The sequence below is a fragment of the Eurosta solidaginis genome, chromosome 5 (assembly GCF_040869045.1).
Source record: "Eurosta solidaginis isolate ZX-2024a chromosome 5, ASM4086904v1, whole genome shotgun sequence".
Classification (NCBI taxonomy): domain Eukaryota; kingdom Metazoa; phylum Arthropoda; class Insecta; order Diptera; family Tephritidae; genus Eurosta; species Eurosta solidaginis.
This window is the reverse complement of record NC_090323.1, coordinates 46,613,521-46,637,007: the sequence shown is the minus strand read 5'-3', so window position 1 is coordinate 46,637,007 and position 23,487 is coordinate 46,613,521. Positions and strand designations below refer to the sequence as shown.

The 23,487-nt window shown below is 40.3% G+C and overlaps 2 protein-coding genes across 17 annotated transcripts in view; one reads left to right on the top strand and one right to left on the bottom strand.

Annotated features, from left to right (window-relative positions):
- The window catches only part of LOC137253089 (platelet binding protein GspB-like), a 260,125-nt gene that overhangs the window by 64,911 nt on the left and 171,727 nt on the right, over positions 1–23,487 (bottom strand). The window lies entirely within an intron of this gene.
- On the top strand, positions 17,669–19,538 carry LOC137233600 (uncharacterized). Its single transcript, XM_067756726.1, has one exon. It carries the CDS (start codon positions 17,808–17,810, stop codon positions 18,756–18,758), a length of 951 nt encoding a protein of 316 aa, XP_067612827.1. The 5' UTR covers positions 17,669–17,807; the 3' UTR covers positions 18,759–19,538.

The window sequence follows — 23,487 nt, the reverse complement described above, 5'->3', positions numbered from 1 at the left end:
TAGAAATGCTGAGGTTAATGAGATAGATCGATGAGTTTGAAGGACATGCTGTAGTGAAAAGCAAGCGCAGGTTGGATTTGGCCGATATTAAACATGCACTGCCCAAGTTTAGTGGCGACGATGTTGCTTAGCCTGTTCACCATTTCATTCGGGATTTGGAGGAGACCCTTGAATCAACCTCAGCAGATGATAATTTCAAGCTACTCGCTCTTCGACGTTGTTTGACGCGCACCGCACGGGTGTTCCTGAACACCACAGTGGCATTGTCTTATGATTGTCTAAAAGATGTAGTTTATTTCTCTGTAACGAGACAAGAAATATACAAAATGCTTTCTCAGCGCAAATGGCGCAAAAAGGACGAAACTCTTCACTGCTATGTTCTTCACATGCAATCTATTGCAAAACGGACCAACATATCAGAGGCAGAAATAATTGACTTTGTTATCGACGGCATTGGGAATTCGGTGCCGAATGCCCATCTTTTGTTGACGGCTCGAAGCATCGACGAATTGAAAGGACTGATCAGCCACTACGAAAATAAGTATTTTGCCCAGACCAGTGCGCAACAGTAGCCACCCAGAAAAGCCAAGCAGGTGTGAAGCAAAAAAGCGAAGCAAAACCTTTATGCTTCAATTGCTCCCAGAATGGCCACATTAAACCAAATTGCCCATATCAGCAAAGACCAGACGGGTCATGCTTCAGGTGGTGGAGGATGGGGCACGACCATCGAACCTGCCCGAATCCTAAGAAGGTACTGAAAAGGAAGACGAAGTAGCTGCAATAGCTGAAGCCGATGCCCATATTGATGATGACTTTGCCACGGTTGCCGCATACAATTATGTAAGCATAATATTTATGTTAGATGGAAGGGTAGATTCCAATAAGTTTTTTCTCTTTTCGATACCGGTAGTCCGGTTAGCTTTATCAAGAAGTCAGTCATCCCAAAATAGCTGATCGAAGGGAAAACGGAAATTATATCCAAATACAGAGCAATTGGTGGAAATTTAATTAAATATTTTGGAAATATAAAATGTGACATTGAATTTTTTGGAAAAATAAATAAACTAGAACTTAAAGTACTATCGGATGAGCATATGAATCTTCCAGTTCATTTGGGACGTGACTTCTTAGATGTATTTAATATAACGTTAACTAGAATTAATATTCAGTATTTAGGTAAAAAGCTTTTAAAGTTGAGTTACGATGTTAGACCGATTTCCATTAAAAAACAGACATTGTGAGTGCCTCCAACGTACAAAATGCCGCGACTAATGATGATGTATGCAATATTAAATCTAATTATCCTTTAGATAGTGCAGAGGTCATTGACGCTGATATTCCAGATATTTTCAATATCGATTTTAATATAGCAGTAGATAATAACTTCCCTGATGTAAATTCTAAACTTTCAAAGAAAGAATACGAAAGCTTGAAGCAAATAATTGAAAATAGCTATATTAGCGCGGATATAAAGGTTGAACCACTTAAATACTAGACGAGAATACACCTGAAAACAGACGTTCCGTTCCATTGTGCCCCTCGACGTCTTTCTTATGCCGAACGAAGCAATGTGCAATCAATAGTAAATGAACTGCAGACGGAGGGAATAATAACACCTAGCAATTCACCCTATGCTTCGGCTATCATACTAGTACGCAAGAAAAACGGGAAAACACGTATGTGTGTTGTTTATCGCCCGCTAAACAAAATAACTGTTCGGGACAACTACCCGCTACCCTTAATCGATGATTGCATTGAGTTTTTAGAGAATAAAAAATATTATTCCATATTAGACTTAAAAAGTGGTTTTCACCAAGTAGAGATGTAACCCGAATCCATTCCATACACCGCCTTTGTAACCCCTAATGAGCAATATGAGTATCTGAAAATGCCGTTTGGTTTAAAGAATGCCCCTGCAGAATTTCAACGGTTTATCAATACTGTATTCCGAGATTTAGTAGATAGTAAAACAATTATAATATATATGGATGATATTGTTATTGCCACACTCGAGTTTGAGGAGCACAAAACTTTGTTGAAAACAGTTTTAGAGAGGTTATCTCAGCGAGGACTAAAACTTAATTTAGATAAAAGTAAATTCGGAATACGACCAAATGGCTCCCATATCCAAAGTATTGCTAACTTCCCAGTGCCTGTTAACCATAAGCAATTGCAATCTTGCATAGGATTATTTTCATATTTTCGACGTTTCGTTCCGTCATTTTCCCAAACCGCTAAGCCGTTACAAAACCTGCTTAAAAGCAATACCGCTTTTGGTTTTAACGAAAAGTGCCTTATTGCTTTTAATGAATTGAAGTATCGACTGACTAATAGTCCAGTATTAGCTATTTATAACCGGGATAAAGAAACTGAATTACATTGCGACGCTAGTTCGATCGGTTTTGGCGCTGTTCTCTTACAGCGACAGGACGATAAGAAATTCCATCCTATTTCATATTTTTCAAAAACTGCATCTAGCGCCGAATCCAAATACCATAGCTTCGAGCTAGAGACTCTAGCAATAATTTATGCCCTAAGAAGATTTAGAACCTATCTTGAGGGCATGCAGTTCAAAATCAGTACTGACTGTAACTCGTTAACTATGACCCTTGAAAAGAAACAACTAAACTCCAGAATTGCCAGATGGGCTCTTGAGCTGAAGAATTACAATTATAAAATACAACATAGGAAAGGAACGTCTATGGGCCATGTGGATGCCCTAAGTAGGACGCAAATTTCCAATATCATAAACACTGAGGAAGTTCAGTTTCAAGTGCAGATCGCTCAGGAGCGTGACGAATATATAAGCCTACTCCGAAGCCGCCTCGAAAACAGTGCTGTCAAGGACTACGACCTCGTAGATGTTCTTGTGTACAAATGCGAGTCTAATGGAAACAAAATGTTGTTCATCCCTGGAGAGATGGAATCTAACATAATACGATTGATTCAAGAGAAATTAAGCCACCAGTCAATCGACAAGATTATTGACAAGCTGATAACATACTATTGGTTCCCTGGTATGAGGAAAAAAGTGGAAATATTCATCCGAAATTGCCTGAAGTGCCTCATGTATGCTACGCCCCCTCGTGCCAGAGAGAAGAACTCACACCCCATCCCCAAATCTCCCCTGCCGTTCGATACACTCCATATTGACCACTTCGAAAACATATTTTAGTAGTCGTTGACGGTTTTACCAAGTTTGTGAAACTCTCCCAACGAATTCGACTAGCACACGAGAGGTAACTTGTGCCCTTGAGAAATATTTCAGTTACTATAGCCGACCTAGACGAACTATTAGCGATCGTGGTACGTGTTCCACATCCGTCGAGTTCAGTGATTTCATGTCTAAACGAAATATTGGTCATGTAAAAGTAGTAACTGCCTCTCCTCAAGCGAATGGCCAAGTGGAGCGTGTAAATAGAACAATTAAAACAATGCTAGGAAAAATTACTGATCCAATTAACCATGCCTACTGGTGTAAGAAACTGTTAGATGTAGAATACGCTATTAACAATTCTGTGCATAGTACTTGCGGGAATACCCATAGCCGGCTCTTATTCGGCGTTGAACAGCGAGGTGTTATTGTTGATGAGTTTACTGAATATTTTCATGGGAAATTATGCCCAAACGCCGGCCGGGATCTAACGTCCATACGCCAACAGGCATCCTCCGCCATTAAAGCTAGACAGGATTATGATAAATATAAAATATCAAACGGCATTGACGATGGAGGTACTGATGTGGATCCCTTAGAGCTTTAGAGTCTTAATGAAAATAAGCAATGAAAATAAGTATATCTGTGATCGAGGTCGATCTATCGTTAGGTTGGCCGAGTTGTAAACTTAGAATTGTAAGCCTCTATAAATATAGCGAGCGGTAAGCGTAGCCTAAGGTTAGTCTGTAAATGTAAACATAGCCTAAAGATAACTTGTGTAAAATAGTATTAGTCAAACTCTTGGTAACTCTGTAAACAATGTAAGTTATGGCAACACTAAAAGAACAAATAAAAATCATGGCGGAACACTTCCGGTGAAACTATAGAAACGATAAGACGTGTTTTATACACAGAGAAACGTACCTAGAATCACCGAGCCTAAAATAAATAAATAAAGCGTGTTTATAGATATGAAATTTACTCAGCTGTCAGAACACGATGATTTATCAAAAATCGTTCGTGTCGGGACAATAAGAGTACACCCTTCAAAAACGCGAGAACTCCATAAATAATGTAAGGAATACTCCTTTGGGAGTGTTATCGTTGGCCAAGGGTGAGCGAATTTAACGCATCAAAATCCAATACAAACCAAAAGAAATGAATCGACAAATGGCGCTTCTTATGTTAAAATAATCCAATGATGGATGGATAGTGGTGGTTTATTTCGCTGTTTCTTCTCCGTATGATGGCCAACGATTAATTCGAAGTACCAAATTTAAAACGGAATCAAGTGGAAAATTTTTGTACATAAGTATACTTATAGCTAACGTGACACGAATACATGCGTACATACTCAAACGAAAGAACCAACGACGAAATTGGCGAGAAGTCCTAGTGGGTCAAATATTGACATGACCACACTTAAGAGTTCTCGCTTAGTAGGCCGCCTGTCACCTCGCAACACCTCTTCGCTGACGTTATTGAATTTCGGACTGAAACTGAAGCAATCCGTAGTTGGGCACCAATGCAGACCCAATACTCTCTCCGTGGACAGATCTTCTTTCTTACCGAGAAATTTTGTAAGGTCCATCCCATCCAGTGCAGCGGATACCTCTTGTGAGCTCGACGAGAAATCACGTAACTCAAACCCGGCATCCAGGTGAATGGCCTTAACTTTCTTGGCGATGGCAATTGCTTCGGTCTACGATCGATTTTATGGCACGAGTTGTAATAGGATCGTCATTGCGGTGATCCATGGCATTTCGGATCTTTACGTAGTGAGCTGCACTGGGTGAGCAAGCTGCGCCAAATGTCATCACGCACATTTCAAATACATCGGGTTGTTTGCTTGAGTCCCCGTCTCGCCACAGAAATCTTTGGGCACACCTGTCTTCTTCGCGTATCAACACTTGATGGAACATCTCTTTGATGTCGCCGCAGACACCTATTGCTCGCTCACGAAAATTAAAAAGGATCGCGGGCAATGGCCTATACTCTTGCGACCTTTCAGCAGATAACGATTCAAAGACACACCGTTTACTTCAGCAGCGGCATCAAAGACTAATCGCAGTTTCAAAGGCTTGTTCGGATTAACCACCGCAAAGTGCGGTAGGTACCAAGTTCGAGGCGTTAACAGGGCGGCTGCGGATGGCGTTAATTTGCGTGCATAACCACTAGTGATGTATGATTGAATGATTCGCTTGTACGACGCAGCGAAACTTGAATCACAACTCATTCGTTTTTCAACACTCACCAATCTTTTTATCGCCATGGCATAACTGCTAGGTAGCGTGACTTTGTCTTGTTGCCATAAAAGACCGGTCTCGAATCTTGTACCAACGCGACGTGTGGTTGCCTCGAGTATTGCTCTGGCGCGAACATCAGCTTCACTTTCGATAGGTGGTGCGGCTCTTACACCGAAACTTTCGACTTCAAAAAAGTCGGCTACAATATCGTGAAGCGATCTATTCACATTGGTATTAACGAATAAGCACTTTGATGGCACTTGAGACTCCTTACCAGTTGGTCCAAACACTACCCAACCAAGCTCTGTGTTTGCTGCAAATGGACCATACTGTTTCATTGCGATGGTGGTAGATGCCAGACCTAAATGGCAATTGTCTATGCCGATGAGCATTTTTGGCACTGCGTCAATAAGTGGCTCTACCGGAAGTTTACCTATTTGATTATACTCACACTGTAGATCGGCTGAACTAAGGCTTTGCATAGGCAGCTGTAGGTTTTGCACGGCATAGACGTTTTGCAGCTTGTGCTTTTTTGCCATACCAAGACTACTTATGGATAGGTCGACCAGGTTTGCTTGCTCGCGTACAGCATGTCCTCCGAACCATTGGACACTGAGGTGGTGCGGTCGGCATCGCAAGTCTAACTCCTTGGCGATACTGTCATCCAGCATGGTTATAGATGAACCTTCATCAAGCAGAGCATACGTGTCGATTCGGCGTTGTCGTCCGTATAATGTTACGGGAAGAATGCGAAAAAGTAGCCTATTCTTGGTAGAGCTTGATGCACAGCTCAAAACAGCTGCACCCTTATCATTCGAAGCTTGTTCATATTGTGATTGGACGCAACTCAATTTTGTATTACCTGTACCATTCGACGCTTGTTGGTGGTCTGGCTGAGCAAGTGGTACTAACGCATCCCGATTGGTGTTCATTAACGGCTGGGCTGACTGTGACGGCGAAGGCATTGGCTCTGCTTCATGAAGAAGTCTGTGGTGGACTCTCTTACATCCCTCTATGGAACATACCTTGCGTTGTCTACACTCTTGTTGTATGACCGACATTCAAGCATGCGAAACATAATCGACGTGATTTTACCTCCGACCACCTACCTGCCTCTGTAGCATTGACAAGGCGAGAACAATCGGCTGACTTATGCTGGCCCGGGCAAATCGGGCATTTTTGCGACTGATGCTTATCACGCACATGAAGAACTACTCGGCGTTTTGGATCACGAGCCCCAAATTGATTTTCGTCGTGAATTGTGCATATTACGTTGGCGAGTGTGGTTAACCAATCGGAAAAGTTAACCACTGTGGCACGTGGCTCCACGGCAGCTGCATAGCGTCCCCACTTAATACGTTTACTCATGGGTAGCTTTGAGATCAGCTCGTCGAGTAATGTAGGATTACCAAGGTGGTGGTTTGCGTCAGCTGAACGTAAAAAGGCACAAATATTCTTGACTTTGGTGGCAAACGGTATCAGCTTGTTTAACGCATTTTCCGGAATTGGCATTATTTCTTTTACCTGCTGTAACTGGCTTCTAATCAGTTGCTCTGAACGCCCGAAACGGAATTTTAGCTGCTCAATAATGCAACTTACATTGCATGGATTGATTAATAATGATTTCACCGTTTCTCTGGCGTCCCCTTTAAGGCACTTTTGAAGACGTTGATTGTTGTCGAAATCGCTGTAACCGTACGCCACCGTAGATTCCATGAATGCCGTATGGAATACCGGCCAATCTTCTGGCCGACCACTGAACTCCGGCAAGTCCAACAACTTTCTCGGATAACACGAGCTGTGAGGTCAGTGCTGCCCATGGGTGCTGCCACTGTTAGCACCATGTACCGGCATTGACGCATACGACGCATGTGATGGCAAAAAATTATTCGGCGCAAATGTGCTATAAAAATTGCTAGCGGTTGGAGCTGTACTTCGAGGAACTGGCTGTGACGTTCCATTGTGTGTATTCACCGCAGTATATGGTATCGCAAAACGAGACTCACGAAACGGCAATCCGTTACTTGATGGTGCAGTAAACTCTGCTTGCGTCGACGGTGGCAGCACTGGCTGCGACTGCGCGACTACGCTGCTGGCGTAAGTAACGGCAGAACTACCTCTGCTTTGGAGGACAGCTCTAAGGGTTTCATTTTGCACCTCCCTATCCCTTAGCTGCACCTGTGTGACTTTCAATTGAGACTCCAGCATGGCTATGCGCTTTTCAATTGCACGAAGATCGATTGACGTACCCAATGTGGTTTCTTTAGGGCACCGGCGGCGTTGGTGTCACCAATTAAATCTATAGCTTCGTAAACTGGTGTACTAAAGGTGGTGTCTTTGCAGGCACCGGCGGCTTTGGAGTCCCCAATTGCAAGGCCAACTGTTGCATCTCCGGCTGGTGGGGAAAACATAGTAGCAGCTGCGGCGGCGGCTGAGTCCCTGTATGGAACGGCACTTAGGGGCGAATCTTCTAAAATTGATGATAATCCGCCTGGCTGTAAACTCATATTTGTATTATTCGTGGCGTTTAATCGTGCACTTCTACGAGGTGGCATGCGTTGGATTTATTTTACGATGGCAAATATGCAAACACAAATTAAACTTTGACAAACAAATTACTAAGGCGGCGCGCCTTCATTAAATTTTAAGAAAACGAAATAAAGCTTGTTATCGTTGGCCAAGGGTGAGCGAATTTAACGCATCAAAATCCAATACAAACCAAAAGAAATTATTTATTATTATTTATTTATTTATTATTTAAAGTCGACGACAAACTATGGTCGACTGCATAATATAAAAGATATATAAATATACAACTCAAAAGATAAAATTTAAGATATATCGAGATTTCAACAATGTTATATTACAAACAAAGAAATATTAATGAACATTACTATTTAATTTCAAAATATAATAATAATAAGAAATATGAGTAGAAATAAGATCTTATGCCGAAATCTTATACTGACGGAATGCATCAGATTCCGCTCAGCATGATATCGGAATGCAGTGGATTCCAATCTCCCTGTTGGGATGCAACAAGATTCCAATCAGCATGTCATGGGAATCCGGCAGTGCTAAGAGTAGTGTAATGAGGATACGCCATCACAAGGCATACAAAAGTAACATGACCTGTGTTGTTGGAATGCACCGGATTCCAATCAGCTCGATGCCTGACCCATAAGATTATACTGCCGGAATGCATACGATTCCGGTCAGTGACTCATGAAAAAGCATGTTTTTACGTTGTTGGAATGCACCAGATTCCAATCAACACAGTACTGTCTTGTTCCTTCTTAATGATACATGTTGATAAATGTTCCTCCATCCTTAAGCGAAATAGTACCCGTTTTTTATCGAAGGCATAAAATGCCGCCAAATTAAATTAGCTTGTATCTCTTAAATTAGATTGGCAAGTATTGCATTACGTATAGTGGCAAAAGTACATTCAAGACTGATGCAGCTATACAAGTCATTGTAGTGCGCGCACCAGATAAGAAGAGGATTATTTTTAGCAAAGTTTCATCGACAAAGGGGTAAATAGAAAGGAACGTAGTGTCTGGATACTCTAGGGGGAACCGCAAAAAACAAGCGGCTGAGGAGGTCCGCGGAATCAATTTCTCCAATAATGAGCTTATGGATGAACAATACCCCCAGTAATATTCTCCGATTTTCCAGAGTGGGTAAGTTAATAAGAAGAAGTCTACTTCTGTATGGAGGAAGGTGGAGACTTGAGTCCCAATTAAGGCCGCGCAATGCAAATATCAAAAATTGCTTTTGAACTGACTCAAGATGCTTTATATGCTTTTGAGAAACAGGGGACCAAACGCATGAGCAATACTCGAGTATTGGACGAACCAGCGATGTGTAAAGAACTTTAGTGAGGTACGGATCATCGAACTCTTTAGCCCATCTTTTAACAAATCCAAGTAAACCCAAAGCTTTGTTGGCTATAGATGAAATGTGCATGTTAAAATTCAATTTCGAATCAAAAAGGACACCTAGATCATTTGCAATAGATATACGCTCCAAAGGCGTACCATATATTACATAAGATTTCAATGCTGGCTTCACTCGGTGAAATGTCATATGCTTACATTTAGAGCAATTTAAAGCTAGTAAATTTGTTGTGCACCAGCATTGGAACGAGTCCAAGTCGGCCTGAAGAAGATCCAAGGAACTCAAATCGGTAGGACAGTAAGTGTAGCAAAGTTTTACATCATCCGCATACATTATAGTATGGGAATATAATATTGTCTGTGGCAAGTCATTAATGAAAAGGGCAAAGAGCAAAGGACCTAGATGACTTCCCTGGGGTACGCCGGAGGAAACTCCGAACGATTCCGACAGATTGCACTTGAACAGGACTTTTTGGGTCCGGTTAGAAAGATAGCTTTTCAGCCACATTAATAGGTGAAACGGAAAGCCCAGTAAATCAAGCTTATGAATAAGCAACTCATGGTTGACGGTATCAAATGCTTTGCTGAAGTCCGTGTAGATGACATCCGTTTGCTTGTTCGCTAAAAATCCTTCCATAACTATAGAGGTGAATACAAGCAAATTTGTAGTGGTTGACCTTTGACGAATAAAACCGTGTTGGCATGCAGATAAAAGACTAGAACACTGATATTGCAGTTGGCGGGTGACAATCTGTTCAAAGACTTTAGGAATGACTGAAAGTTTAGCAATACCCCTGTAGTTTTCAACTTTTGACCTACTACCTTTTTTATGAAGGGGTATAATAAAAGACTGTTTCCAAAGTGCCGGGAATGACGCAGATCCCAGAGATAGCTCAAATAATTTTAAAATAGGCTCATACATGTTTTCGGCGCAGTACCTAAGCACGCAACTAGGAACACCGTCCGGTCCCGGAGAAAAGGTGGGCTTCAAAGATTGAAGACTCTGAAAAACAATATTACCATCAATAGCAGGATTCCTAATGTAATTTGAGCTATCTAAGTGATAGGGATATTGACCGGAATGAAAACCACTGGATGAATACGTGGACTTAAAGAACTCAGAAAATAGTTCAGCAACGTCGTCATCAGTGCAAGCTTTTTTACCTCCAAAGGTTAATGAGGAAGGATACCCAGAAGTTTTCCGCTTTGAATTTACGAAACTGTAAAACTTTTTTGGATTTCTAAAAAATTGGGCTTTACAACAACTCAAGTAATTTTTATAACAAAGCTGATTAAGACGGTGAAATTTAGAACGAGCTATTAGATATTTAGAGAGGTCTGCAGATGCTCCAGATTTCTTGAACCTCTTATAAAGCCTAGATTTAATGTTACTAAGTCTGATAAGTTGCCTTGAAAACCAAGGGGGCTTATTCGAACATAGGGTATAGCGAGTAGGAATGCAGGTATCAAAGAAGCCATCAAGCGTACTGTAAAATATAGAGATAGCCGAATCGACATCAGTGCAAGCATAGAGATCCGACCAATCATGGGAAGCCAACAGATCATTGAGCATAATGAAATTCGCTTTGTAGAAGCATCTAGATCGGGGATGAGACTGAACTTGAATCCTACGGGGTAGGCTGATATCAAGTGATATCTCTAGCGTAGGGTGAAGAGGGTCTTCTGGAAGGGATAAAGGTGGTATTCGCGTAAGGGCAGTACCCACCGAGCCATCCACAAATACTAAATCCAGCATTTTATTTCCACTATTCGGAACATTGTTAATCTGTAAAAGAGATGAGTCTAACAAGCAATTGAGAAACTCATGTTGAGCAGTGGGAGTTAAAAAGTTTGAATCACTGATATTAACCCAACTAACTGTTGGCAAGTTAAAGTCACCAACAACAACAAGTCGATCGATATCTCCCAACTGCGAATGCAAATCACAGATGGCCGAGCTATGACTAGCATAAACATCCATATCCGAACGAGGTGGTATATACGAACAGCAAACAATTACGCTATAGCTACCGAATGAAAGCCTAACTGCTATGAATTCGATATGAGAGATATTGTCCAGCGAAATCAACTCAGACGATAGGTTAGATTCAACAGCAATAAGGACACCTCCCGCTCTAGAGATGCGATCACGCCGATAAACAGCATATTTATTTGAAAAAACCTCAGAATTGTAATTATCAGGCTTTAGCCAGGTCTTCGTAAAAGCTGCAACTTGTGCAGAAAAGTTGAAAGAATTAAGGAAGAATGGAACAAGTTTTGATCGTAAACCACGAACATTTTGGTAATTAATGAGAAGACGGGACAGATCAGCAATTACCTTTGTGTTGTTATTACTGTGTTCGTCATACCGTTTTTTGGCTGTAATAAAACAGGTTCGGCCCTCGCCTTTCTCGTGAACAAGTGAACCACAGTATGCTTGGGCCAAAAAGAGGAATCAAGTACCTTATCGAAATATTCATCTGAAAGGGATATTTTAAATGAGGAGATGTCTCTCTCATATTTAAAGTTAAATTTATACACATTGATGTTACTAGTGGGTGCAACACCAAGTTTAGAGCAAACGTAATGAGCAATGTCATTTTCGGTAAGCGAGGCATGTAATCGGGACACAAATACAGCCCTACGAGGTGGCACGGCAGTCACCTGCAAAGGAGTAGCGGATAGCGCACCAGAGAGCTGGGAAGGTGCGGCCGTTACAGCGTTAGCGGTGGAGGTGTAGGGTGAATTGGAGAGTCCAGCGAAATCAACATTGGTGACGTAGAACAAACAGCCGCAAAGGTACCACTATTAGTTCGTGCATCGTTTAATTTGCCAGAGATCGTCTCACTGGAAGTCTCGACACAACCTTGTGGAGATTCTTGTAGAGATTCCTGAGCTGCATTGTTCATAACGTCTTTGGTAAGCCTGTTCGTATCAGTCAACGCGGTTGAAGGGACATTCGTAGGAGGACAGCTTTGCCCCTGACTCGAAGACAAGTTGGAGTTATTGTTGGGCATACATTTCTTACGTTTTGGGGATTCAGATATCACTTTCAATTTTTTAAAGTGAGCCTCCATCGTTTTGAATCTTTCGTTAAGGTCACGAAACCCAATAAAAATGTTGTTGAACTCTTTCTGAGTTTGCCTCATAAAAGCTCGCATGTCATTTTCTACGGAACGACAATCATGACATGTCCAGTTCAGTCCAATTTTGCTGGATATTAGGTCAACCACCCGACCACCTGTGAGAGAAACCGGCACAGATAACATGAGCCATATTATCACAGAGCCAACAACAAACATAAGTATCACCACGGGAATCGACAAATGGCGCTTCTTATGTTAAAATAATCCAATGATGGATGGATAGTGGTGGTTTATTTCGCTGTTTCTTCTCCGTATGCTGGCCAACGATTAATTCGAAGTACCAAATTTAAAACGGAATCAAGTGGAAAACTTGTGTACATAAGTATACTTATAGCTAACGTGACACGCATACATACGTACATACTCAAACGAAAGAATTTAACAAACGGAATATTACAACAAAAACATAGTTGACGAATTCGTACATAGATAAAAAAGGCAAACGGGTTATTACAGGAACAATGCATATTTGACAAAGTATATGAAAATAAATTGCATGTTTTTATAGGGTAGTTGGGTGCTGATTTGATGGCAGGGAGTATAGGAGTGTTCCAAAATTAATCTGTATTCATACAAAAAATGTGCTCCAATTAACATTGCGATGTCCTAGGAGAGGAGTAGGTGATCCCATTCTCGCTTTGTTTGTGAGTATTCCATAGAGTACATACGTGCATTTTATCAGAGTTGCCATAGTAAAATTTTATTATCAGTTATTTGTATGCAATATTTTACTTTTGGCAACTCTGTTCGATCGTCATCGTGCCGTGATCACGGTCGTTAAAAAAAGAGCAATGATCGGCTGATGGTGGTCCGCAAACGCATTGCAAAGGAGTATTGTTAGAGTACTCCAACATGAAGAAAATGGAACACGTAATCCAACAATTTTTGCAGGCCACTGACTTAAGCTGCAGACATTGGTGCTTTATCGTTAACCGTATCGGTAACCTTCTAACAGCTGATTCGACCAACCTTATGATAATCAATGCAATCGATTATTGGTGCCGCTAAGATCATAACCGTATCGTAGCCAACCAATTGGGTTTTGGTTTACCGTCGTAACGATAAACAGCTGATTATGTTAGGGATACGACAAACGGCACCAATGACTACAGCTTTAAGCGGTATCGCTGTAGTCGTATCCCTAACATAATCAGCTGTTTATCGTTACGACGGTGTAAACCAAAAACCAATTGTTTAAGCCGTGGTTACTCACGAACGTACGTAGAAAAAACGTGTCAGCTGACACGACCTATCTTATGAGTGTGCAATGTAAACGAAAACTCACCGACGTGCAACGCCCGTACGTACGTAGCCCGGAACGTAGAAATCAAAACAATTTTGATTTTTTCCGTAAGAACGTGTCAGCTGATCGCTCTCTCACTAGACAGAGTTGCCTAGTAAACTTTTGTGCGCTAATTTTTGACCGTTTGCAATTTTATGCAAAAACACCTAATTAAAGTGTGAAAAATTGTGAAAATAATTCGAAATAATTATGTAAAAGTGCTGATTATAAATATTTAATCTATTTATACTTATTTAATAGTATTCTGGCCTTTTACAGTATCAAATATTAAATTGGAAAAAGTTGATGTTTCCATAAGCATACATGCAAAATGGTCAATGGCAACAGTGCTTATCTGTAAACAAAACACACACAAATATCTTATGTACATGTACACAGACGCACACATTGATTCCTACGGGCTTGAGAGTTCGGTCAAACGTGCTTCGTACGACAAACGTCCTTACGTACGGCACACGTCGGTGGGTAACTGCCGCATTAGCTACGATACGGTTACGATCTTAGCGGCACAAATAATCGATTGCACTGATTTTAAGCTGCAGACATTGGTGCTTTATCGGTAACCGTATCGGTAACCTTATAACAGCTGATTCGAGGAACTTTATGGGAATCAATAAAATCGGTTATTGGTGCCGCTAAGGTCGTATCCGTATCGTAGCCAACCAATTGGTTTTTTTTTATCGTCGTAACGATAAAAAGCTGATTATATTAGGGATACGACTACAGCGATACGACATACGGCACCAATCACAAATCACACACAGAAGATTGTGCATTCACGAGTTCAAAATTACTTCATTCTGCGCATCTACGTCACACTTGACTGCTTCAGTTAATGAAAGAAAGAGAGAAAAAAACAAGAGCTAAAGGAAAATGACTTAAAATCAGGGGCTGAAACTGTTATTCCTTTTATAATATGAGTGCTAGCAAAACTGTTAATTTCGGATTTTAAATATATTTGGATCAAGATAAAAATTATTTTCGGATTTTTTTTTTTTAGTCCGATAGAACTAGTTAAACTGGGACTTTTAAAAATAGAAGTCCCGAAATAAAAGTTAAATCAAGACTTTTACTTTTTAAGGCCGAAATAAAAGTCCCGCTTGATAAAAAAGAAACGGCTTTCCGAATTAAAAAAATTTGGTACCAATCGATTCTCCTGGATTCCTAAAATTTAAAACCTTATGGACTTTTGAAAATGTATGTTAATAATACTAGAAATTTATCATAAACAAACTAGATCGAAAATCTCGTAGTATAAATGGTGAACTTGCAGTGGATTTTTGCAATAAATTTCGTTCCAATACAACTATTAGAGTGAAAATTGGTAAACCGCATTCTGCTATGATAGGAAAGCTTTCCAAAAAAAGAAATGGTCGTAATCGGTCAGTAGCCACGCCTCTTTCTGTATATAGAAATTTCCGCACAGAACATGTAATATTTCAGTATCTAAAGAAGCCACGTTATTTGAGTTTGGCATGTAAATTACTGATATTGCATTTAGTTGATCCACATAATTTTTTTGGACAAAGGGCGTGGCACCAACTACTTTCAAAATAAGATTTTTTGGACTTTCAAGTGCGATAACTCGTACATACTTGGAGCAATATTTTTGCAAATTGGTAAGCGACCTTCATATTTGTATTTGTACATGCCGACGGAAAAAGTTTTAAAATCGAATTAAAGTCACACCCACTTGTATATAAAAATATCAAAGCTGGCTACTTGAATTCATTGCTAAGTTCGTGAATATGTCGGAGTTATTTCGGGACTATTGCGGGATCATTTGGGGATCCTTCCGGTATCATTCCTGGATGACTTTCGGGATCATTTGGGGATCCTTCCGGTATTATTCCTGGATGAATTTCGGGATCCCGTCAGGGTCATTTCGGGATCACTTGGGGATCCTTCCGGCATCATTTCTGGATAGTTTTCGGGATTTGTCCGGGATCCCGTCGGGATCATTTCGGGACTATTTTGATATCATTTTGGGACCCTTCCGGAATCATTTATGGACTCTTCAAAACTGGTAGTTCAGCACACATGATTTTTTAAATTATGAGCTTTTATGGCTATGGATTTGCTGCAAATTATTCGTAATTAAAGTTTGGTATGTTTTATTTTTAATATCTAACACAGCTTTTTCGTTCTATTTTTGATTATTTTAAATGAATCCTGTAACGAACTATATCTATATACTATAACTACACTTTTTGTAATATTTTAACCAGCTAAACACACGAAAAAGCAACACTATTTTCATCTAAAAAATTCTCTTTGGTTTTAGCTAATTGTAATTTTACTCCTTTGTTCTATGAATAATAATTCCTTCACCCCTGTTATATCAATTAATTTTACTTAAAAACAAAATTTTAACTTCTTGGTTAATTATTGAGCTCAAGGCCGCAAAGATAAATAAAACACCATATATTTTGTGGTATTATAATTTATATAATTGGGCGATATTTCGGTTTCAATCTGAAACCATCCTCAGGACTAGAAAAACACAAAATAACGAATAACAAACATTAGGCATCTGCAGCAAATCCATGCCCATAAAGCTCATAATTTAAAAAATCATGTGTGCTGAACTACCGGTTTCGAAGAGTCCTTAAATGATTCCGGGAGGGTCCTAAAATGATATCAAAATAGTCCCGAAATGACCCGACGGGATCCCGGACAAATCCCGAAAACTTACCAGAAATGATGTCGGAAGGATCCCCAAGGGATCCCGAAATTACCCTGACGGGATCACGAAAGTCATCAAGGAATGATACCGGAAGGATCCGCAAACGATCCCGCAATAGTCCCGAAATAACTCCGACATATTCACGTACTTAGCAATGAATTCAAGTAGCCAGTTTTGATATTTTTATATACAAGTGGGTTTGACTTTAATTCGATTTTAAAACTTTATCCGTCGGCATGTACAAATACAAATATGAAGGTCGCTTACCAATTTGCAAAAATATTGCTCAAAGTATGTACGAGTTATCGCACTTGAAAGTCCAAAAAATCTTATTTTGAAAGTAGTTGGTGCCACGCCCTTTGTCCAAAAAAATTATGTGGATCAACTAAATGCAATATCAGTAATTTACATGCCAAACTCAAATAACGTGGCTTCTTTAGATACTGAAATATTGCATGTTCTGTGCGGAAATTTCTATATACAGAAAGAGGCGTGGCTGCTGACCGATTACGACCATTTCTTTTTTTGGAAAGCTTTCCTATCATAGCAGAATGCGGTTTACCAATTTTCACTCTAATAGTTGTATTGGAACGAAATTTATTGCAAAAATCCACTGCAAGTTCACCATTTATACTACGAGATTTTCGATCTAGTTTGTTTATGATAAATTTCTAGTATTATTAACATACATTTTCAAAAGTCCATAAGGTTTTAAATTTTAGGAATCCAGGAGAATCGATTGGTGCCAAATTTTTTTTAATTCGGAAAGCCGTTTCTTTTTTATCAAGCGGGACTTTTATTTCGGCCTTAAAAAATAAAAGTCTTGATTTAACATTTTTGGTAATTTTTATAGCCTTATGCGTTTATGTTATGTTAATAATAATGAGCTTAAAGGCCGTGGTTAAATAAAACACAATGTTTAAAATACAGATTTAACTTTTATATGTGGAATTTTATGGAAAAAGTTCCAAAAATAAAAAGGATGCATGATTCGACATGATATTGCTATAGGTATACCTGGGAACTCAAACATTTTCACCTAGCACAATTTTTTGACCAGGACTTTTTCGACTCCGAAAAAAAAAATTATATTTTCCGTCCCTGCTTAAAATTGCTCATAAAAAACAGCGGAACTAATGTTTACATGCGCAATGCGCCACCTTCTATATTTGCATCATTGGCACCTATGACTCCGCTTTTAATCGTGTAGAGATGGTACCACAGTTTTAAGTCACGGTGATGCTTTCACTTTCCATAAGCTAAATGAATATTTGCCAACTCTAATTTCAAGCGGGACGTATTTTTAATTAGGGTAAAATTAAACGTTGGAAATTGTAAATGTTTACTGTTTTAAAAAAATTAATTGAGATAAAATGGTACGAATACGTGGATTAAGTTGTGCACTTGCAACTGATCGCCATGTACTGCGAGGCGAAAGTGCATATATCACTAATCCCAAACATGTTGATTTCGTACGTAAGCGAAAGATTGATTTTCGGCCAGAAGATCCTGTATGCGCCGAATGTGCGAAAGATCTTGCAATAATATACGACATAAAAGTGAAACGTGCACAAGAACTAAAAAAGCAACAACGTGATACATTAACAATATCCTCGTCCTCATCACTGGATGACTATGATCGCCTGGTATATCGTACGCCTAAGAATAAGCAATTGCTTGAAATTGTTAAACAAAATGCACCCTATAAACTGCGCGAAACTTCACAAGAGATACGAAATGATGCTGAAAAAGAAAACCAGGATTTTAATATAACTCGAATACCACCGACACCATCGACACCTTCAATGGCAATTAGTAATGATAGCTCTATTCTAACTTCAACAAGCTTGATTTTAGAAGAACCAAGCGCTTATGTAGAAATATCGACTAGTCATATTAATATTTCTACAAATTCATCATTAGATTTAGGACCATCGACGAGTGCTGCTGCTGCTGCAGACAAAGCACGAAAAAAACAAAATACAGCCATTGTAGATACAGTCCATAAGACAACGGAAGAATGGCGAAAACCGACTGAACCAGTGAAGCGGAAAAGAGTACACTTTGAGGAAAATACGCCTGAGCGCAGCAGTTTATCTTCAACGAATTCTCCGGTGCCACAGTCACGCCAAACAATTCCGCAACTGCTGGTAGTTGCAAATGTGCAGGGTCATAATGATGACAATGAAGATGATATGCCCAGCCCAAATGCTCTTAATGGTACACGTATGCCACATGTACAGCCAATACCAAGACGTAGGCAATTTCAGCATGCCGTACCGACTGCGCTTGATATTTACATGCAAGGTATTACAGGTGGGTAAAAGTGACCCACGAAAAGTTGTATAGAATGTTTACTGTATCTATGTAGCATTTGCATACTATCGGTCCCAACAATGTCTAGCACATTTACGTGTCTGGCAACAGCTAGAATTTAAGAATGGTATTTCATATGGAGATTTTAAACAATGCGTCATTCGCCTGCAATACTACTACTGAACTACGTGTCGGAATGTGTAGATCTTCTGGGCAATTATTGAAACGTGCTTGGTTTCATATAGCACGTTTATATAATCTATAGTTAAGGTATCATAGTCAAAGTATATACGTAATCGTTTTGATATAATAATTTGTAAGCCGAAAAATGTATACACAAAAATATTTAATTAGTAATTTTAAGTTAAAACACTACTTTTTATAAATTTTTTTTAAATTTCAATTTAAGATATATGTTAACATCGATGGATTAAAAACTACAGTGGACATAATTTGTTATATTAATAATTGAGTATTCTTTCTTTACTAAATGTTAAATTTTGTAAATGAACATTGTAACAATGGAAGAATGGACAAAAAGTAGTAAACATTAATTTATATTTTTCCATACTCTGTTACAAGTCCATTGTTCGCTGTATAAGTTGGCAGCTGTTTTATTATCATTTTTGTTTTTTTTTTTTTATTTATTGTTTAACATTTTTCCGATTTTAGGGTGGCGTAAATTATTGGCACTTAAGTACTACATCTGCTTAGATTAAGTATAAAGATGATTGATTGTATCAAGTTGAAAATCACAGTAAATATATTAAATAAAGGAAAGCATAAATATTAAATTGGGCCCTTATGAAACGGGTTGATGAAAGCTATCAAAATGTAATAGGTGATAAAAATCCGTTGGGTTACAAGACATTGCCGAGGCTTTGAACAATGTTCCGAAACTGGTCTCAATACGACACCAGTACATCCAGCCTTAAATGACTAGCTGCAGTGCTTCGCCCCTCCAATTGGTGGGATCACATCCAAACTGGATTCCATCTAAAGGAAGTTCAAGGGAACTTGCAGTTAAAATTGGGGTGGACCAAGAGGTGCCACAGGGTGGTGTCCTACCCACACTTTTGTTTACCTTCTACATATCAAAGCTACCTTCGCCACCATAAGGAGTTACTATTGTTTCCTACGCCGATGACTGCACAATAATGGTCACAGGCCCAGGCCCACAGATCGATGAGCTTTGCAACAGAATAAACGGCTACCTCCCTGATCTCTCCAGTTTTTTCGCCTCGCGAATCCTGGCATCACCGACTTATTTACAACATGGACGTCCCAAATGTCGACCATTTTGTACATCAACGTCGATGGCACTACGCTGCGACTGTCCCACACCCCAACATCTTGGGTGTGACGTTTGATCAGGATCTACATTTTGGTGAGCATGCAGCCGCAACTGTACCGAAACTCCAGAGCCGTAATAAAATCCTCAAATTTCTTGTTGGCAGTACTTGGGGGAAAAAACAAAGAAACGCTGTTGTTGTTGATGTAGCGATTAGGTTACTCCCCGAAGGCTTTGGGGAGTGTTATCGATGTGATGGTCCTTTGTCGGATACAGATCCGATACGCTCCGGTAACACAGCACCATTAAGGTGCTGGCCCGACCATCTCGGGAACGATTTATATGGCCACATTAAACCTTCAGGCCATTCCTCCCTCCTCACCCCCAAGTTCCATGAGGAGCTTGGGGTCGCCAGAGCCTCGTCTGTTAGTGAAACGGGATTCGCCGCTCGAAGATGAGGTTGACAATTGGTTTGGAGAAACTATATATTGCGCTACACAACCCCTTGAATCCCACAAAGAAACGCTCATTACCACTTACAAAGCAATTGGCCAGCCGATTGCATGCCACGCGTCCCCTATACGGTCGCCAAGCCTAAAAACGACTCACTGGAAGAAGCTACAGGCCTGCCAAAATACTGCTCTCAGAACCGCCACGGGCTGTCTTTTTATGTCCCCAGAACACCATCTACATAATGAGGCGAAAATGCTCCCCATCAGGGAGGGAAATGAGATGCTAACCGAACAGTTCCTGTTGAATACCCACAAACCTGGGCATCCCAACAGACATCTGATTGATGAGCCAACACCGCCCAGAGGCTTAAGGAGCCATTATGAGGAAATACGGCACCTGAGAACCCAACCGTATGAAGCAAAAAAACACAAGCAGGTCCTCAGTGAACTCCACAAACAGGAGTCGGACCTTTATGACAAGAATTGCCCAGTGAATCCAGTACTCAAAGAACAGTACCCAAAACTTGCAGAAGAGGAACGCACACTCCCCAGGGAAACGCGAGTCACTCTAGCTCAACTTCGATCTGGATACTGTAACAGGTTAAACTCTTATCTATCCAGAATCAACCCCGACAAACAAAATATATGCCCTGCTTGCAATGTGCCCCACATGGCACCAACCATCTCTTTAATTGTAATGTGGAAACAACGCCTCTAACACCCTTCACATTATGGTCCACCCCTGTTGAAACAGCAAGTTCCCTTGGACTCCCGTTAGAGGATATTGATGACAATTTGTGATCGGTCGCACCTATTGGATCGGGCGAAGCACTGCTACAACAACAACCAAGCGTTGAAGGCATTTGTGCAACATAAAATATATATCCAGGCCAAAATTGTCCCAGAGCGCGTATCGCTGGAAAGTCCGCTTTTCTCTCCTGCGAACTTCGGGTATTGGGATCTGAGACGGGAAAAAATTCTATCGCCAAAAGAAATTGTTATTTTGTTTTTGTTGTCGCAGCGAGAAAGACAATCCCGAAAGTTTTGGGGAGTGTTATGCTGTTGTTGTTGTTGGGGGAGTGTTATCGAGGTTGATGCTCCGTTACCTTGTATATAAATGCGGTAGGCTCCGGAAACAAGTGCCAATAAGTCATAAGCTCGACCATGTTGGGAACGATTTAATATGACCATTAAACCTTCTAGGCACTCGACCATCTTTTTGTCGACTCGACCTTTGACAGCGCGAAAAGAAATTGCTTGTATGTTGCTATGTTTGAATTTAAGCTCCCTGCAAAATTAATAAGGCTCTGTCAAATGACGTTGAGCAGCACCACAACCTCCGTAAATATTGGGAAGGACCTCTTCGAGCCATTCGAAACCAAAAGACGCTTCAGACAAGGCGACTTTCTTTCGTGAGATTTCTGCAATATAACGCAGGAGAAGATAATTCTAGTAGCAGAACTAAACAGGGATGGTGCAATCTATTATATGAGCGTACAATTACTGGCGTATGCTGATGATATTGATATTATTGGCCTTATCAAACGCACTGTGAGTTTTGCCTTCTCTGGATTGGATAAAAAAGCAAAACAAGTGGGTCTTGCGGTAAATGAGGATAGGACGAAGTCAGCTTAGAAATAAACGGAGAATAGCTGTTGCCTACAAATGCTACTTTGTCCTGAGTAGGTAATTGAAAAGTGAAGTTCTCTCTCGACGAACAAAAATCACGCTCTACAAGTCGCCCATCATACCTGTCCTGATACACTATAGCTCGAAATCATGGACGGTGGCGAGTAAAGATGAAAGAGCTCTTGGAGTTTTTCGAGACAAAAGTTGTCCGGAAGATTTATGGCCCTGTTCGTGATGCCGACGGCGAGTATCGAAGGAGGTATAATGATGAGAGTATGAGCTTTAGGAAGATACGACGGTAGTGCAGCAAATAAAAACCGGGATAACCTAAAGAATTCAACATGGTCATATCAAATCGTTACCATATGATCGGGCCAGTACCGGATTAATAAACCACAAAGAACGAACTTCGATAAAACACCACAAAATATTCGGGAACTTGAACCGTGAACCTTCGGTGCGCAAGCACAGAACCTTCAAACTGCGGCAAGTCGATCCGCTTCAACACATTTTGTCTTGATGCAACCGCTTTAATAGCCTCAAGACTAAGACGCATCTGACACACTTAAGCCTCTATGTTTAATACATGACAATTTACAGTCGTTTTCATATTCGTAATATTTGAGTATTCACTTGGTAATACTCGTATGATGCAATTAATATAATGGTGGTAAGATATATCCAGATAATCTTACCACATTATCAATTAAAAATAAATGCCATATTATGTACATATCCGACCAGCATGCAACTGGGATGCACAGAAACGAATAACCGAAACCGGGTTTTGGATGAAAGCGGACATTTCCCTGACTTGGAAACTAAACAGTGGTCTCTAGAACTCAAGCGGACAAGAACAACCTATAAAGGGGGGAACTTGACCAACGAAGCGAACGCTATATTTCATAGCCAACCAGGGAGAGAGCTCCCAAAGATACAGCAACACAAGCAGCCCCATTTACTTGCATCGTCACCTACGTATCAAATTCCTCTCAAGAGCGACGCCTCATTCTCTCTCCGATGGACTCTCCGACGTTTGCAGCGTCCACGAGGTGAACCTATTTTGTAGCAAGGGGGGAAAGGCAGAAGGAAAGAGAATTCCTCTCCAATACTGTCCTGCACTGCACGAAAACATTGGCATAAATCAACGGCAGCCAACGCATCCCGATTTAAATTAACGTTGCTGTTGTTGTTGTTGTTGTAGCAGTGGTTATCATTTGGTAAACTCACAAAGATAGTATGTGACATTCCTATAAAAGGTGAAAGAAATTTAAAGAACGTAAATAAATACTTGGCGCGAATTACCTTTGAGGAGAACTATGCCAACCTTAGCGGGTTAGGGGGTCAGAATATACCCGCGGTAGT